The sequence below is a fragment of the Lichenostomus cassidix genome, chromosome 8, assembly GCF_008360975.1.
Source record: "Lichenostomus cassidix isolate B80296 chromosome 8, HeHo_3.0, whole genome shotgun sequence".
Taxonomy (NCBI): domain Eukaryota; kingdom Metazoa; phylum Chordata; class Aves; order Passeriformes; family Meliphagidae; genus Lichenostomus; species Lichenostomus cassidix.
In genome coordinates, this window is record NC_139489.1 from 13,491,573 (window position 1) to 13,510,253 (window position 18,681).

Here is an 18,681-nt window from a genome sequence, read left to right on the forward strand (position 1 = left end):
GCCCTATTTTTCAGCACATCTGCTGTTCACTACTGTGAGTAACCACTTTTTCACTGTGCTGCTCCATCATTTAGCCTTTGCTGTCCTTATCAGGAGGTCTGAGAAATAAATAGAAAATGATTGTTCTTCTCAGTACTATTTTAGCTCACAAATGTGGTCAGACTGTGCTCTTGATCTCAGAGTGCTTTTTGTATGAAAGAATCAATGGTGTTGAACAAAACACAGCTTACTGAAGATGACTTGTCAGTCTAATAACACAGGTTCCACTGCCTACATTTCAAAATCCTCTGACTTTTGAAGTATGGAAAGTTAGATGGCATGTATGGATGAGAATGGTTCTTGGCCCATGATCAGTTCATGAACCTTTTAAATACAATCAACAAAGATGCTGGAAAAAACAATATCTCATAGATGGATCTGTGCCCCTTCCCATTCATCCTGTGCACCTTCTCCCCCACTTACTGAATTCGTTCTGTAACCACACTTATCCTTCACATGAGGACTTCTCATCTAAGAGACCATTCACAAAGGTCTCTTAAGATCTAGTTGACCCTACAATGCCACTTCTATAGTTACTTTGTTCTTTTCTGTATTCTGATTATTATCCTTGAAAATGATGCTCATGCCTGCCTTTGTTTCTCAATTACATTCCTCTTTACATCTGTTTCATTATTCCATGTGAAGCTCTGGTCCACACGTAGGACATGGAGACACCACAGCAATGCACATAATATTTGCATCATAAAAGCTGCATACAGTCTACATGTTATGTGTTCTAGTTAAAAAACAGAAAAGGAAGGAGAAAGAAATTGAGAGAGAGAGAAAAGAGATATCACATTAATTATATTCATATGAAAACAAATTCTGTTCTGTTAACAGTTAATGCACTGTAAGTAATGTTGGGGGCCAAAAGATTAACTCCATTAATAATTGCTCTACAAACTAACTTAGATTAGAATAACCAAAATATTGACATATATTTACCCTCAAACCTTTCCTTATTACCAGACTATCAGATCATTATTTAGTATTGTTTTCTTGCAGGTCTTACTCACAGATTCTCAGCTAGGATAATTCCTCAGTACCAAGTTATTCCACTAGAGTGAGGAGAATTTGTAATTAGACAAATGAGCCTCACTGACTTATTTCTTCATATATAAATGGTAAGATATGTCACATTTTTTGAATTTGATAGGCACAAAAATATAGCTATTAATTATTTTGAAGAAATACTATCACAGAATGGGTCAGGCTGGAAGGACTACAGTGGGCCATCTGGTCCAACCCCCCAGCTGAAGCAGGGTTATCCTAGAGCACACTGCACAGGATAGTCCAGATGCACCATCCAGCCACAGTTATTTTTTCTGTTCTACCATTATGGGATATATACCTGGGTGTATTATGTATTAGGTTTATTGTACAATAATTCAAGACTCGCCTACATTCTGCAATGTGTAGACAGAGAAGTGAACCTACATAATATTCCACTGAAGTCAATTGAAGAGATAAAGTAGCCAATTCCAATGCTACAGATTCAGGACCAAAGCTAAAGTTATGAAAATAGTTCTGTATATTATTGCATTAAATACTACAGCTGGGAAACTTCTTAATATGAAAAGAAATATTACTTAGTCATGTTTCTTGCCAGAAAATCCTTTCTGCATATCTCTCCCATTCCTGGAAAATGGTTGATTCTCTGAGGAAGTAGAAAAAAAAAAAGAAAATTGACTGAAATGTTTTCGTTTTCCTGGCATACCTAATACTATTATTTAAAACATTAAACTGCATGCTCAGGCAAACATAATTAGTGTTACATCTAAATTATTTAAGATAATATCTTACACTATACTATGTGTTCTTAGCAAAACTAAAGATGCTGTAAGTTGTATTCTCTTCAACCAATATAAGTGCCCATTGATTTAATTTCATACACTAGACTATCATACTTTTATTCACAAAGCTATCTAGAAACAAAGAATGCAAACACGAAGTAACGGTAAAAAACCAAATTATTTATTCACAAAACTGTGGAAAGAGCTCTGGTTGTTCACCTACTGCTTAAAAGCTTATGAGAAACTTATAAATGATGTTTTACATCTTCTGTTAAACTGATAATTCACAACACCCAACTGGCAGAAAAGTGCATGAAAGAACAGCCCCAAATATTTACACACCAGATTCCAAGTGGTATGAACAAATAACCCTGGAAAAGAAAATAAAATTTTAAGATATACAGTGGTACAGCCTTATTGCAGCCTGGTTGGTTGTGTTTTCTGTGGGGCTTTTTCCCTCCACACAAGTAGAACTGAGCAGTGACAATTACCCAACATTTCAGTTGGGTAATTTCAGTTGGTAAAATCGCAGTTTACTGAAACGTATCAAAAATCTTAACTACCACAGTACCTGATAGTTCCGAAGCTCAGCAATCTTCTCTTGCTGCACTGCACAATCACTCCAGATAAGATTTGCTGTTTCATCTTCATCACGTGTTTTCACAAATCCCATTTCTTGTATTACTACACGTACTATGGAGAAATCACACACTTAGGGACTATTTTGAATCTCTAAAATAAATAAATCTTGACATTTAAAAAATTCATTAAGATTTTAAACACTTCCAATATAGAACCCTTTGTCTGAGAATAATGGCAAGCTATTTATCTTGCAATATTTCCATCAGTCTAATGCAAACCTGCCATTACAACATTACAGCATCTTATAGTGAGGCAGGAATGAGCACAACCACTGATGGGAACTGCAAAGAGCTTCAAGGTATTCCCCTATCATCCAGGAAAAATCCTCTTGTACAGCAGTTAGATTTAATCTTGGTTATGCAGTGAGTTAATTTTAAAACAGTGATAACTATAAGTTTCACTGCAGACAGAGACAAAAATGCCTCCTTAGACAAGGTACAGTGTTGCAGAAGCAAATGCATGCATAATTTTATTTTTTAAAAAGAGAAAGACTGATTATGTGCCATGCATAACTATGATTCTAGGAAAAAAAGATTTTAGTACCAAGCATGAAAATACAAAACTGTGGCTAGCACAGGTTTTTCCAACGAGAATTCTTCTTGTGTTCTATAAATAAAGATAAAGTTTGGATGTTGTTGGAACAGTGTCCCAGAACTTGGGCAGTGCAGGCCTGGCCAATCAGGCCTGGGGGAAGGCTTCTGTCTGACCAATCTGGGTGACTTTTGAAAACTCTATATATATGATGAAATCAAAACAATAAAGGTCATTCCTTCTTGCCACTGAGAACTGGTGCCTTCATTACTCTGCTAGCTGCTCAACAGCGACACAAAACATTAACAGATTTTATTGAGAAGCCTCTGTATTATAATTGGAGTATTTAACATTGAATTTACACTGTTCATCTTTCAAGGCTTTAAGTAAACTTCCAAACACATACATAACACATATTTAGAGGGTTCTTCAACAGCCTTCTGGATTACTTAAGTTTTTACATTTCAAGGCCCTTTCCTGAGTAACAAATGGGGATTAATAGATGCACAGTGTTCAAAGCTATGCATTCAATGTTACAAGAAAACCCCAGGTTTCTTACAAAAGAAACTCCTTCAGAAATGTCTCACTGTCAGCTTGATGCGAACTCCATTAATTCACTCCATTAATCAGTAATTTCTCTCACATCAAAGGCTATTAAAGTGAAAACAAAATAGGCAGCTTCCTACCAATTTCATATTTTGTGCCAGCGAGATTTGCAGTGATGACTCCATGCTTCTTCTTCTTCCTGACTTTTCTTTTAATTGTGCTCTGATAGGGTAGTTCTGAACTCAAAGTCAGAGGAGCAGTTCCTTGGTTATCTTTGAAAAATAATGTTGTAACTATCAACATTTTTCTATCTCAAATAACATACACAAATGAACTAAAAATACGAACACATACTTCATCACAACTTATACGTACAAATATAATGAATAATTCATAGGGTATATTAAAAATCCAAGACTAGCATACCTCCCTCATTAGGAAAGGATGGCATTATAACCTAGGAGAGTTCAAATTCTGTTCCAAGTTCTCAGTAAATGGTGAAACGGTTAAAGCCAAATTACTTAAAACTCCAGTCATGCCATTCCAGTCTCTGGTTGCAGAAAATATTCGTTCTGGAATGGATAGATACCTGTGTTGAAAAATTGTAAGAGAGATTTAGAGTTGTGGAGAAATCCTGAAGAAAAAAAATATAAGTAAACATCAGGAAACTAAATATGAAAACACTTTTAATAACACATATAAAGAACTGTTATTTTAAAAGGTTGATCAAGCTATTGTAAATACAAAACTTCTTTCATTACAGCTCAATTATTTTCTTTCTGGGAAAAAAACACTTTGCAGTGGTAGTTCTCAAAATGAAATTATGTAATTATATTACTTCATTTTCTGATTTTCATTTGGATACGGGACATTTTGGACATGAAAATAGGTAACACTGAATTCAATCTATACTGCCACTTTCTATCTCCACAAAGCTCAACGAATTTATAGTCATTTTAAACCATGTTTTAAGTAAAAAATTAAAATCAGACACACGACTGGTTTTCAGGTACCAAATGGAAAATAACTGAAATCACATTAATAATCATTTCCCCCTTTTTCACTTTTCAATGTTTTTTAAAGCAATTGTCCAATAACCATGCGGTAACATGGCTGCAGTCTCATGAGCACTTCATGACACAGCTGACTTAATTTGAAGACATTTTGGTTTGGCAAACATACAAATTTTCAGTTTCTAAAGTGAGCATTTATTTACATAAAATGCTATTTTTAACATCTACACTCACACAAAATTCCTTTTTCTTTTTTTCCCTCATGAACACAGCCCTAAATGAAAAATCACACATATTAAAATGTTTTTAGGTCCATCTTAAGCACATAAGAACAATGGAATTAATTAGGAAACAATTAGGAAAAAAACCACAGGAATAAATCTCCTCTAAACACACTGCTGCATGACTTCGGGCATGCAGCACTGTTATACCAAAGCCTGCAAGGAAACAAATGCTGTCTTTGGCAGGCTGCCTCAAACAAATCTACAAGTTTTCAAAACATATACAATATGTTACTGATCTTTAAATGCTTTAATTTCTTTTCTGCAGTTATATGTGGAGCTAAAGTTCCTTACACTAGCTTTAGATTAGTTTATATTGCTGCTTTTGGTGATTGCAAGATTTATTTAAAATAGCTTTATAGAGAGCACAAGGAATTTCTTCTGCTATAAATAGCAGAAAATTACAGCAAAGTCAAATCCAGCCATGACTTACGATGCAAAATATATTTGGTCATAAGATTGGACAAGATGTGTGTTAACAAAATTACCAAAGCATAACTTATAAATCCACATTTTTTTTAGTGTGTACACACAACAGTACACACAACAGAGGAGAGAGAGATGTAAGTGTGCTCTGGACAAGTCACACTTTCGCCTGTTAAGAAAATATAAAAGCAGATATTTTGAGCTGCAAGATCTAACTTCCTTTCAAGGCAGATATTTACCCTTAACAGCCCAATGATGCAAAAGGATAAAAGGAACAGATTATGGCTCTTTTATGACGGTCACAAATGTACCAGGAGCCAAATTCTGCTTTGTAACACGACAACCAAATCTCCCTCATGTCCATTTAGTGCCCCTGTGTATTTATCCATAAAGCATGAGAGATGTTTTACACACAGATCCAATGTCAGACAGCACAGCAGTAGTACCCAGCCATTTTGAAGTTTGAATATTTTGGATGACATTATCTGAGAAGGTGGCCTGAAAGTCCTCGGGCATGCTGGCATACTAATATTAGACACAGAGTTGGGAAAGCAAAGCGTTCATCCTCCTTAAAACTGCTGTGAAGGAAACTCAGTGCTGGGCACAGTGACTCACTGGATATTGCATGTTATCTGTTTCTCAGGCTAAGAATACCACCAGAGTGCAAGACATGGTTAGTTCCTGGGAATAATACTGAAGTACGTCTGTTACCCAATTAAGGACTTGTATGAACATACAAAAATTCCTGGCAGTTGTTTCTTTGCTCTACTGACTAAAAACTTTTAATACATTTGGAAGGATGTTAAGAGGACTAATATTTTCCTGTGAGAAACGCCAGCCCTTCACTAATACAGCATGATTTACAAGCTATGATATGCTCATAGAAAGCAAGCAGCTCATAGAGCTTTCATTCATCTTACAATCACAGAAAATTACCTGGCCAAAGTTACTATAACACACTGTGTTCTGTAGGTGGACCATGAAATTCCAAACTGCACCATACTGCTGAATTACTGCTTTTCTTTAGATAGACACTATTCTATTCTTCTCAGAAAAATATTCTTCAGGGTTTAAATAGCATGTACCAACATTCAAGGTCTGTGACCAGTCTACTTTTAACCACACATACATGAGTTGATGGTAAAGATTTATGGCCACCTTCAGAGTATTCTGTGGACAGTTAGTAGTTCAGACACGGGGAAAGCAAAATAATGGGGCTGTACTCTGTATTCAGACTTATTTTAGGATTTTAACTTCTCACAAGCACCATCCCATAGCAATAAACTGTATTCTGACCTAAGCTTTTAAGTAGTAATTCCAAATTGTTTTACAACTGCTTGACTTCTCTTCAGCAGCCCATCTTCAACCAACCCTTTCACTGAATAGCAAAGCACCAGCAGTTCTTAACCATTAGTTTTCCAAAATACTTTACATGGGATGCAGTCCTTTCTTTTGCTCCTTTCCAAAGGGCAAATAAGGCCCAGTGAAATGGGACAGCCTCAGCTTTTCTTCGCACCATGTCAAGTGACAGATGAGAGACACTGCATCTCATCTAGGGGGATGCAATGCCCAGAGCAGTGAATTGCTGGTATACGTTGTAGGCTAAGCCACAGGAGCAGTAGACTTGCCCCTGTTTAGACCTCCCTGCTTTGTGTGTCCCCATACAGTGCATGAGATGTTCCAATTCTGCAGCAAGAAAATATAATACCACCCTACTGAGGAAGCTGCAATCTTCCCAGGTAAATTGCAACTGTTCCTCTAACTACCCTTTAGATGAACAACTCTCTAACCAGAGGAATGGATCACTTGGGAGAGACAGGAATACATCTCTGAGAGCAATACATGAAGGGCTGCTGCTGAAGGGAGCTGGAAGGAGAAGGGTGCACTCTGACAGAGCACTGAGAGGCAACATGGCAGGGCACAGGCCCTGGCAGCCACAAGCTCCTACACATCTTTCTTTTTTAATTCTGTACAGCAGAAATCACCCCGAAGTTATTCTGTTCTCTGACCCAGGTCCTCCTCAGGCACCTTGCTCTATCTCACATCTCCTGATTTGTCATTATTGCCAAGCCCTACTCCCAGGTCAGAGCACAGCTGAAGGAAAAGACTTGCAGCACAGACTGCTCTGCAGGTAGCCTCTGCCAGTTACAGGGCAAAGCTTATTGCAGGACTCACCCAGATTATGCACAATACCAGCAGCAGCATTGTCAGGTTATGATTACATCAAATTCTGAGTCAGTTCTTATACCTATGAGAAGTTTTTACTTATAAAATAAGCATAACCTATAACCTGTGTTCAGCTACAACGCAGAGGCATATCTTGCTACTAATCTACCTGAGAGACCTGTTTCTAAGAGATTGCTTTTAATAACAAAGAAGAAAGAATTCTATTTTCAAACTGGGACTTGTGGAGCAAGTCAGCTGTCAGAAATCTCTGAATTCACACTCAGGCAGAAAAGGATTGCAGTCCCTGCGGCATACACCATTTCCCTTCTGAAATCCTGGTACACATAAATTGGTGAAGGTTTGTTGCTCAACCATACAGATTCAAGGGTAACTGAACAAAAATGGTTAACATATAAATGGAGAAAGACTTGTGAAGAAGAAATGAATGCATCTTCATCAGGTTAGCACATTCTTATATAAACAAGCACTTTGACTAAAAGAGCTCTACAGGAAAAAAAGATGTTATCTTTACAGCTGCGTAGCAAAGGTGTGAGAGTGACAGTAGGAGAGGTACATTGCACACAATCCTGTCCTAGAAAGGCACAGAAGACCAAAAAAGAGAGAGAGAAGGATCTTTTTTTTCCCTCCAGGGACAGGAGAGGCAGGATACTATTGCTGGAGAGGGAAGTGTTGCACACAGACAGGGAACATAGCAGATGCTCAAGTCCATTTAAAAGAACAGTCTGAGCAAGATATGAGAGTGCCTTGGTAAAGAGGAGGGGACAGTGGAAAGAAGTGGTTTCATAGTTGATGGAATGATTCTTTGACAAGAAGTTGTAATATATTCTAGAAAATAAAAATTAATAGTATTTTATGCTGTTACACAAATTAAGTGTATAATAATAAGTTAGAAAATTGCCTGAAAAATATTCTTCCTGGCCTAGATTATATGTAGGTATTTTTGAACAAATCTCTCTCTAATTTCATGGGTTTTTTCTCCAGACTGCTCAAAAGTGACCTCTGCCTTTCACGAACCTTCACTTTATGTCTTGATACAGTCTGGACCTGAAAAGGTTACTTTTAATCTCTAAATAGTAATTGTATGTCATTAGACACCCCCCTTTTTTTTTTCCAACCAGTAAGCATCCCAGAAAAAGGTTTAACTAATCAGATCAAAAAAGAACAGGGAGAGTCAAATTCAACTGAAAATAAAGCAGTGCAATTTGAGAATCTCTTCCAAAGAACTCAAGTCAATGAGATTCTCCAGCCTAATTTGGATCATACCAGTAACTATGAAGCCATGACTGTGCACCCGAAGAAAATGAGACTAGGTTGCATACGCACATTTAAAATTGATTTAATCTGATAGATTTAATCACTAGGAATGGTAGAATCATCTGCTCCAAAATACTCCATGTTCCACAGCCAAGACAACACTGTATCACTTAGTGTGCTGTTTTCAATGTGAGCTTCTTCCTTCCTTCTAAGCAATTGTGACACTACTGATGCCCAGTGTGAAAAGCTCCATGCGTTATACATGTGCTTAGCTTTACGTACATGAACAGAACACAAGACTTCAGATCTTAAGCCATGGTACATAAGACATGACTTCTCAAAGACAATTAACATCCTACATACCTAGGTGAAGTGCTACAAAAATGGATTGTTAGTTTTAATTTCCTGCATTGTTAGGGTACAGATAAGTTATCACTCATCATCGGTGGAATATTTTAGAATAGATTTGAAACTAGCAGACTGCTTTTCTCTGAGCCCATTAGTACAATTTACTCGGTGCTTTCACAAGTGTCTGGAAGTGCAGAGTAGCTGGAAAGAAACCCACAAAGCTCCTGACATAAGGAGATTTTGCAGTGAAAAGAAGGCACACTGGAGATACAGTTACAGAACCTGGCAGGTGACTACAGGGATGGAAGGAGAACATCACAGTGCTGAAATCCCCACTCTCCAATAAGCTGGAAGATTAGAACAACAAAAAATTCAGAGAAACAGGAAAAAGAAAGATGTGAACATAGTCATCAAGCCCTGACCTAGCAAAGATCTGAGTTCTGGGTTTTTTTCAATCTAACAATTAAGTCGTTTACCCTCAGATCTTAGAGTGTGGAAGTCTGGATACACCGTAGTGAGGGGTGTGCTACTTATTACAGTTAATACAGTTACTTATTACTAATCTACTGTTGATCTGGAATTGAGATATAAAATGCAGATTCAATATGAGGTTAAGAAATCAACAGAAATTATAATAGCGAAAAATGCCTTTTTCATAACCACATTCAGCAAGATAATAACAATTTTCAGTAATGAAAGAGCAAAACTAAAAGCCTCATACCCTTTCATGATTTTTTTTAATATATGTCCTTATAAAATGTATGTCAAAGTGCTCCTGCTACAAGCAAGCATAGCGACCAGTTTTACTGTTACATGCTCAAAGAACAGTTTGGCGGCAAGTTCTCACTCTTACAGAGAAATTCTACATGCAAAAAGTAATCCTTATTTTGAGGCTCGATATGTCAAAGTGACAAGCTTGTTTTTAAAAGGCTACCTGTCAGCTGGCTTAAAATTGCATATAATTTGGTTCAAAATATTCTGAAGTCAAATGAAGTCTATTAATTTAAACATCCTTCATTCTCACCATGAAAGAGATGAGACGTTTATTCAGCAGTTCTTTCAGATAAAGTGAATTTACAGAGTTCTCAGGTGTTTGATTTGCTAAATGGACAGGTACAAGCTACAAAGGAATACAAACAGTATTATGTACACAATTTTTTTTGAATCATGCAGTTCTGTAAAACAATTCTCTGAACTAGTTTATCTGAATGGCCAGCATTTCTAAAACTTCTAACATTTCCCTAAGAAATCAAATCAAATGACCAAGCCAAGTTAAAGTAACAGCACTCTCCCTCTGAGCCCATATGTTACAGTTACTTTAGATCAAGTTTAACCTTAAAACAGCCATTTGAGACCCCAATCAGTAAAGGCCCTAGAATTAGTCTTACACATTTGCATCACAGTTCACATAACAAACCTAACTTCACAGTGCCTGTTTAGTAATATTCAAAGCATGAACTATCCTGACCCTTCTAGTCTACCTTCAAAACACAATGTAAAACAGGAATCACAGCTGTGAACCTGTTTCTTTTACTGGAGAATACAAAAGGTGTGTTATCTTAAATGGCTGGAGCCTGGCCAGGAGATGACCCTTCAGTGCCAGCTCCAAGGCTCAGCAACAGACAGTGGCACAGAGCCCAGAGAGCTTTGCAGTGTTAGTTCATGGGAGATTTTACTTTGGTCTTCTCCTGACTTCACACTTCACAGCTTTGGATTGAAATTTTTCATTGTTTAGTATCACAAAACATCTATGAAATCATAAGTATAGAGTCACCAATTCAGAAAACAGGAAATATATTAGAAACTGTCAAAATGGTGGAAGTTTCACATCAGAGTTTCACAAGCATTAATCATTTCCTACTCACAAAATAGAGAGATCACAATTGAGCATAGAAACAATCTTTTTCTTTCAGTGCTGTCTTGAAGTAATATTGTTTCTTTTTGCATCTGTCCATTTTCCAAAATGAAACTTCAAGTCATTGGCCAAATTTAAATCAATGTCAAATCTTTTAAATCTGAAGATTGATTTTCTGTTTAAAAAATGACCTCCAAAGTGTCTTTCACAGCAGAGCACACAATGCGACAATCTGTTAGCTCATTCTCACCTTTCAAAAGCCCTTTCTAATGTGATAACATATTTCAGACTGTTAGCAAATTGAGCACTATAGAGTTTCATAGTTATGGTCTGAATATTGAAAGAGGGCCATCAAAGAAAGTGAGACCGAATTAGAAAACCACAGTAAAAGGTCAAGGCTTGAATCTTTTATTTGCTCAGTAAAACATAGAAGATACATTACTTCCCAAGGTAAGAAAAAAGAATCTGCATGACTTACAAATCGATAGTTCAAAAACAAAATGCTGTGAACTTTAAATAAACATTATTTAACATTCATAATGGCAAGGAAAAATATTGACAAGACAGCTCAACCAAGCAAGTGTAACAATGTTTTTATACAGTAAAATCTAAATTTCAGAAAATACATATCTCTGTCACTTGCTGCTAAAAAATATCAGCTTTCACGTTTTATTTTCTGCCAGTAAAAAGCAGAGATAATGCATAAATCTTGTACTACTGTTCACCACTTCAGTAAGTGTCAATAACACCATAAATCTGACAGGAAGACATTTCACTAACTCTGGAACATAAAGTATTCCTACCTCTTGATCACAGTAAGTTCTACTGAACACTGCTGAATAGTAGCCAATCTCTATTTGTTATAGAACCACTCTATACAACCATTTAATATACATATATATATATATAAATGAAATTATTGTATATAAATGTATTACATACAACCATTCCACCTTCATTTAAAACAGCATTGGTGTGCTGTAGGCACTTTCAGCCTAGAAACATCCATGCCATGAGAGCCAATCAGCCACATCAGCTCTACAAGTGACAGCTGAGGGGCAGGGGACCCATGGCCATAGGGGGGCTGGACCCCAACACCTCAAATGAAGCATTCCCTGGAACCAAACTGCACAAAGACATTTGTTTGCTCTGTCTTGAGGACCGAGTGCAGGAAGCCACACTCACTGATGGACTGACACATGCTAAGGGTCAACACTCAGTGGTGAGACAACCATGGCCACTGAAGAATGAAACAAAGATCATAATGTGCCATATTGATCTTGTGTCCTAGTAATATTGAGGTGTAACATTAACATTGTGGGTTTGGTAGGGGAAAGGTAAACAAGAGGGAGTTAGAAGAGGAATTTGAGTTGTGGCACCTGTGGAAACTTCTCCGCTCTGCTTTTGACTTTGCAGTGTGCCATCCATGCTCTTAATTACAGCATGTCAACACACATCAACAGCTATCACACGGTGCTTTAAATTGTGTACACCACACACTAATCACCACTGGAATTATACTACTCCTTTCTTTTTCTATCATTCACTTCTCAAAAGATTTATTTCTCTAGTAAGAGTTAGAGGCCTTAGGGATCGACAAGATAGGACAATTTAACACTTAACATATATCAGCAGAGCTGTCTTAGAATAAAAAGCACTAATCCTTTAATGAAGCTGATATGTTTGCAGTGATTCATTATATTATAAATAGACCTTAGGGAGAGATTTGCTAAGGATCTGGCGGAAGAAAAGAAAAAAAAATATCTTTAGATGGTTCCCCCTCACACATCAAATTCTCCCTCCCTTGCTTCAAGCTGGCAGCATTGGCTTAGTGTGAAAACAACCTCAAGCTCAGGGACGCAAGAACAGAAATGTGGTTAAATTAATTTCTGCAGAGTTCTGTGTAGCACAAGAGCCACACCTCAGCTCTGTGTTGGTCTGTCTCATTTAATCTCATATTTCGCAGGCCTGCGATTCATAGATTCCTTTCAGCATCACTAGACATAGGCTGCAGTCCTCACACACGGCCCACGATAACTGATTGAAGATTACATCATCCTAATTCACATGCTGCCACATAACAATGTTTTCTAGTTTAGCAACAAGGGTGACACTCCCACAGCAGTCTGAAATTTAAATTGGCAGACATTAGCCTGTAGCTTCAGCACCCAATGTGCAAACATTAAGACAAAAATCAGGTCTTGAATAAATCACCAAAAAGAAGTTTCTTGAAATCACAAGAAACATTTATTCAAAGGCTTCTAGACCATGAAAGCACAAGAAAGGTTCTCTTACATGATCATCAAATTCTTTATCACATTATCCTGACATTTCCAACTATGAATCCATTTGCTCCACTGGCAATACTTGAATGCTTTTATTAGTGTTGGTAGACCTCTAGTATTTTACTGACTGTCATATACTACTCTGTAAATAACAAGTGACAATCAGAAATATTCACAGTTGGCCTACAATATCAGAGACTACTGCAGCCAACACTTAGTGCTAGTAACAGTTTGCAAACAGCTGATAAATGAACCAGAAACTCCAGCAGCTACAAAACATTTCACAAAAACATGCTTTCCTCCCCACAGCTTAGTACTTGGGGCTCAGTGGGGTACCACTGATTTGAAAATATTTTTGCAAATGAAAACAGGAGAAAATCAACCAGTTTCAAAAGGATGTGAGGCCTCAGAAGCTTCTTGACCTGATTTATAGAAATTCCCTTAAAAGGCTGGATTGGCTCCAAACCCTCTGTGTCACACTATTTTATCCATTGTAGGGGATCTAGAGTCACTATCCTCATCAGTAATGAGATGAGACTCCATTATCCTACTACAGGAGTATTTTGTGCAGGTACTGCTCACCTGTAGAGAAATACAGCATGTAGTCACACAGCCTATAAAAATAACATCTTAAATATTCATCCTAAATTGAATACTTTGATTACCCAAAACAAGAGAAAAAAGTGACGTGCACCAGACTTTATAAACACTAGCTTTAATTTTTACTTAAAACATGAGAATAGCCTACCAAAAAGTAATTTTCTGGGATATGCTTGAACTCACAGAACCAGGATAATGTACTTTCTGAATGATAAGTACAACATTACTGAGGTATCCCTACAGTATTCAGCAGTTTATTCATTGAGTAATCACACATTGTCTGTGAGCTGCAGACACCATACTGACAATAGCACTGGAGCTTTTAATGTAGTTTAAAATAATTCCAAAATCTGAAGAGATAACTTCCCTAAGCATGAACATTGCCTCCATTGCTTTAATCACAGCAGAAGCAGTGTTCCAAATTTGGAACAATATCATGGTTAGTCGTGTTCTCATCCATCCTGGTCAACTCCCAAAAAGCAACACTTAAAAGTAAGTGGCTCTGGTGTGTATGTATCACTTTTTTCTTTTATTAAAAAAAAAAAAAAAAGTGTTGGTTAAGAGCTAAGAGCTACACTTGAAAAGTATTCTGAAATGAAAGTCCTCAACCAGAGGCTAGAGCAGTAGTATATTCAATTCATTTAACAACACTCAATTTGATGCTTCATTGCTTTAATCTTATATTTCTTAAAGGTGCATTCTCAAAGAAAAAGAAAGGCATAAACTTATATAGTCAAATACATGCTGGCTGCAAAGCTAACTGCTTTTCAAATATTCAAATGAAACAAATACATTAATTTCTTATTACATTGTAGGAACATGCATCACTGCCAGCTAAAATAAAACATGACTGGGAACTAATCCACACACTTTTATTTTGATCATATGATCTTTATCAGAAAACTATGAAGTTTATTCTTTTGTGCTTCTGACTGTCTCAGACATATCATACCCTTCACGCTACAGAAAATTTTTTTGTAGCCAGAGAGTAGTATATTTGCCTCATAACCCCAGACAAAGATAAAGAGAAATGCACCAAACTGAGTCAAAGCCATTTTTAAATCCAAAAGTATGGAAAAGTTACAACACACCTAATAACTAGAAGAATAAATATTTCAGAAGGAGTTTAATGCAAAGTGTTAGTACAAAGGAGAATGGAGAAGATGACAACTGACATACCAAACAGGGAAAAAAAAAAAAGAGAATAAACCAGCATTCATAGTTGGCTATTGATGCAGGGCTCTGAATATTACTTCACAAGTATGAAACTTCTTCCCAATCTTTTATGTTCAATTGCTCAAAGTAAGAAAAAGCTTTCTTCAGAAAATTTCCCAGTTCCATCATTCTGAAGATCTGTACAAAAATTACAAAATTTGTGTCAAGTCTATAATGTAAATGAGGTCAAGCTTTAAATATAGGATTTTCTCTGCAACTTAGTGAAGTAAATAAAGATGTTTCTATTGACTTTTGAGGACTTTATATGTTTCAGTTCCAGGACAGACCTGCTGATGACACAATTCAGAACTATAATTAAGACACAGAGTCCTTTGGTCTCATCCATGTCAAAACTGGAGTCCATTTAAATCAAACTTTCATCACAATAGAGATTACAGCTCAAACTAACTGAGTTGCCTCCAATTTTTTCTTTCTTGACAAAGATTACAAGCTTCAAGTATCACTTTCAGAATTGCTTGGCATGTAGAGTCAGGACTTCACATTTCACAGCTCATGCAGGATTCACATGTTTAGAAACAGGGATTACTGTGCAGGTGATATATAGATATACTGCCACAGAAAATGCTTCATGATGCTCTCCCACAGCATATTTTCTAACTAATGGTTCACAATTTACTGCATTCTGTAGATGCTCCTGAGTCTAGCACTCTGTTATAGGGAAAGATCCAAGTTCAAGAATGGATGAGAAAAAGCATAAAAAATAAAGAAAAGCAGGAAGAATCCTGGAAAAAGAAATCATTGCAAAATATATGTAGTGGACAGAATGCATGAGCATTCAAACTGAAAGCAGTGGATTTCAATTAACATAGTCTGCAATAGAGAGTAATAATGAAAAAAATACACAAACAAAAAATCCCAAACTAACAAACAAAACCTTTGCAGCAGCATGTGGCAGGATGATATACCAAATTCTTTTGCATACAATTACTGATGACAGTGCAAAATGTTTATTTATCATGGATTTAGCTGACAAGATTACATACTACAGAATACACAGTCATACCAGGACCTCCAACTGATATCTGAAACAGATTTAAAATAATTCTGCCGTAGAAGTAGCAAAATGAAATCACTTACTGTTAGTGTTGCATTGCTGAACATATCTGAAGAGTCAGCCCTCCGGAAACAGATTTTTCTATCAATAATTGACAGCTGATACAGTTTCAGGCAGTAATACACCAGGGAAAGACTGGCTGCAGCAGTCTTCCCATTTAGCCTATCCCTAGCACTTTTTAGATCTCTTTCTTAACCCTTTCTAGCTATTTTTGCCCTGTGTTTTGGGTGACAAGACACAGGCATGATACATGCTATAAGGAAAGAATGCTTTATTTCCCACTTTACTTAGAGTATGACAAGAGCCGTGGGAAGAAAGTCAGTAGGATTTAGTCATAACAATAAGCTAACAAGAAGTAAAATCTAAAACCAGAAAATGACTCAGTGACTGGAAAGAGATATAACAGAGATATGAGCTACTGTAACCAGGAAAATAGTTTCTCCAAATGTAGAATTAAGAGGTCAAGATCACAATAACAAAAGACACTAGCATAGAAGAAGGCTAAAGAAGTTAATAATTTGCAATAAGAAAAGATTCTCATTCTTCTCCAGCCTTGGACCAATGAGATTTGAGCTTTGAAATTAAACCTGTATGATTTCAGTGAAGCCAGCATTACAATATTACAGATCAATTTTTAAACCAAATGAAATATTAAGTGAAGTGATGGAAAACCAAAAGGTAATTCTTTACTGGAATAGCTTTTTCTGTAGTATTCTGAAACCATTTATATTCCTTAAATGATGCTGTTTTCTTTTGCAATGCCTATTTATATCAATAAGAAATTGTTTTCTGACATCACTTCATAAGACAACTTTTCTCTGTCATATTATTCTTTTACATTAAGAAAAGATGGCTGTGATTTGACAGCTCAGTACATTTTAATAGACTGTGGACCACAAAGGATATCTGACAATAAAAGGTTTAGAAAGTTCCTTTGTTCAAATGGATTACTCTCCCCCCACAGAAAATAAACAAACAAAACCCACCAAAAAAGAACAACCACAGAAAAAAAATTGAGATATGAACGGCACTCCATTCTTTTGTGTTAGTTTTATAGCAGTCAGGCCCATCAGATGTGCCAAACAAGACTGACTGCACCACTACTGCCACACCTATCCTACAAAGATAAAGTACTGTGGAGAGATAGATTCTAGTGAGATGGGAAAGGATATATTTGCATAACCATTGGTAGTCCTTCTAGCCCAAATGCCAGCCTTTGGAAATCATATGTTGGTAGAATGCAGCTGTGAGCAGAACGTGTAAAGGCTACAATGTACATAAAAGAAATAAGGCTCTGAAAATTCAATAGTTCTACCAGTTTGTTGCAATTTTCCCCAGTTGATAAGAAGTATAGCTTTCCATTTCACACACACACACACACACAAACAAACAAACAAACAAAACCACCAAAAAAACCCCAAACACCAAGGATTAAGGCCTCTGCTTTGGTCATGATTGGCCATGTACATCTTCCAAAATTTAAGGAATTACTTCAAGGACTTTGAAACAGTAGGAAATTACAGGACGAAACTCAGTGCAACCAACTGAGAGACAATTTCCTGTGGAAGAAGAGAACTGGGAGTGAAATGTGGACATCTCTCCTGAAGTCTGTCTCCAGAGATGACTTTTCCCCATGGCTCCTCATACTGTCTTTGTTCCAGGTGTCTTACATGCAGCTGTGGCAGAGACTCAGCTTCAACTGTACCATTAAACTAATTTACTCAGACAACTGGAACCATATTATGTATGTCCTATGACTGAAGGTATTTATCAATGAAACTAAATAGTCTGTTGACTGCATCAGACCTTCCCAAACACACGTTCACAAGAACATATCTTCTTTTATATTTCTATTTCTCATAAATTTTATTTCATTTTCTCATAAAATATCAAAGACTTGCTTCCTATATGTGTTTGTATTCCTGAGTGTTGCTCTTGGCAAAAAGGCCACAATGTCCTTTCATTTTCTCTTCATACCTAGAGGCAACAGAGGAAAGTAATATATAGGCTTTTTTAATTGGCTGCTCAGGGTCATTAACTCCATAATTTCTCGACTGGTGTCCAGAATTTCAAGTCTAACTTTGTATTGTTCCCTTACTTGTCTTCTATTTCTGCACTTGTGAATGCTGCTCTGGGTCAATATCTGTCACAGTTTAAGCTGGGTTGCCAACTAAGCACCATGCAGCCACTCACTCCCTTCCCCACCACCTCAGTCTCCCAGGGTGGGTGAGAGAATCAGGATTAAACTAATAAAAGTCGTGGGTTGAGATAATAGGGAAAGCAAGAGCTTCACGCACAAGAAAAGCAAAACAAGGAATTCATTAACCATTTCCCATGGGCAGGCAGGCGTTCAACCATCCCCAAGAAACCAGGGTTCCATCATGAGGAACCAATTATTTGGGGAGCCAAAAGACATCACTGCAAACATCCCCTCTTCCTCCTTCTTCACCCCTCTTTATATGCTGAACATGATGTCATGTGGTATGGGATACCCCTTTGGTGGGTTGGGATCTGCTGTCCCAGCCATGTCCCCTCCCAATTGCCCATGCATCCCAGTCTCCTTGCCAGCATAGCAGTACAAGAAGTAGAAA

The 18,681-nt window shown here is 37.0% G+C and overlaps 1 protein-coding gene across 9 annotated transcripts in view; it reads right to left on the reverse strand.

The window, feature by feature from the left end:
- Positions 1-18,681, reverse strand: part of TTLL7 (tubulin tyrosine ligase like 7) — a 63,361-nt gene that overhangs the window by 39,330 nt on the left and 5,350 nt on the right. For all 9 annotated transcript variants that reach the window (XR_014853736.1, XM_085067933.1, XM_085067927.1 and 6 more), the window contains 4 exons: positions 3,978-4,140; positions 3,692-3,823; positions 2,404-2,525; positions 1,629-1,696 (listed from right to left, as the gene is read on the reverse strand). Coding sequence is in view for 8 of the 9 variants with exons in the window: in XM_085067933.1 (XP_084924059.1) it covers positions 1,629-1,696; positions 2,404-2,525; positions 3,692-3,823; positions 3,978-4,002 (347 nt within the window). In the remaining variant the exon portion in view is untranslated. The remainder of the gene's footprint in view (positions 1-1,628; positions 1,697-2,403; positions 2,526-3,691; positions 3,824-3,977; positions 4,141-18,681) is intronic.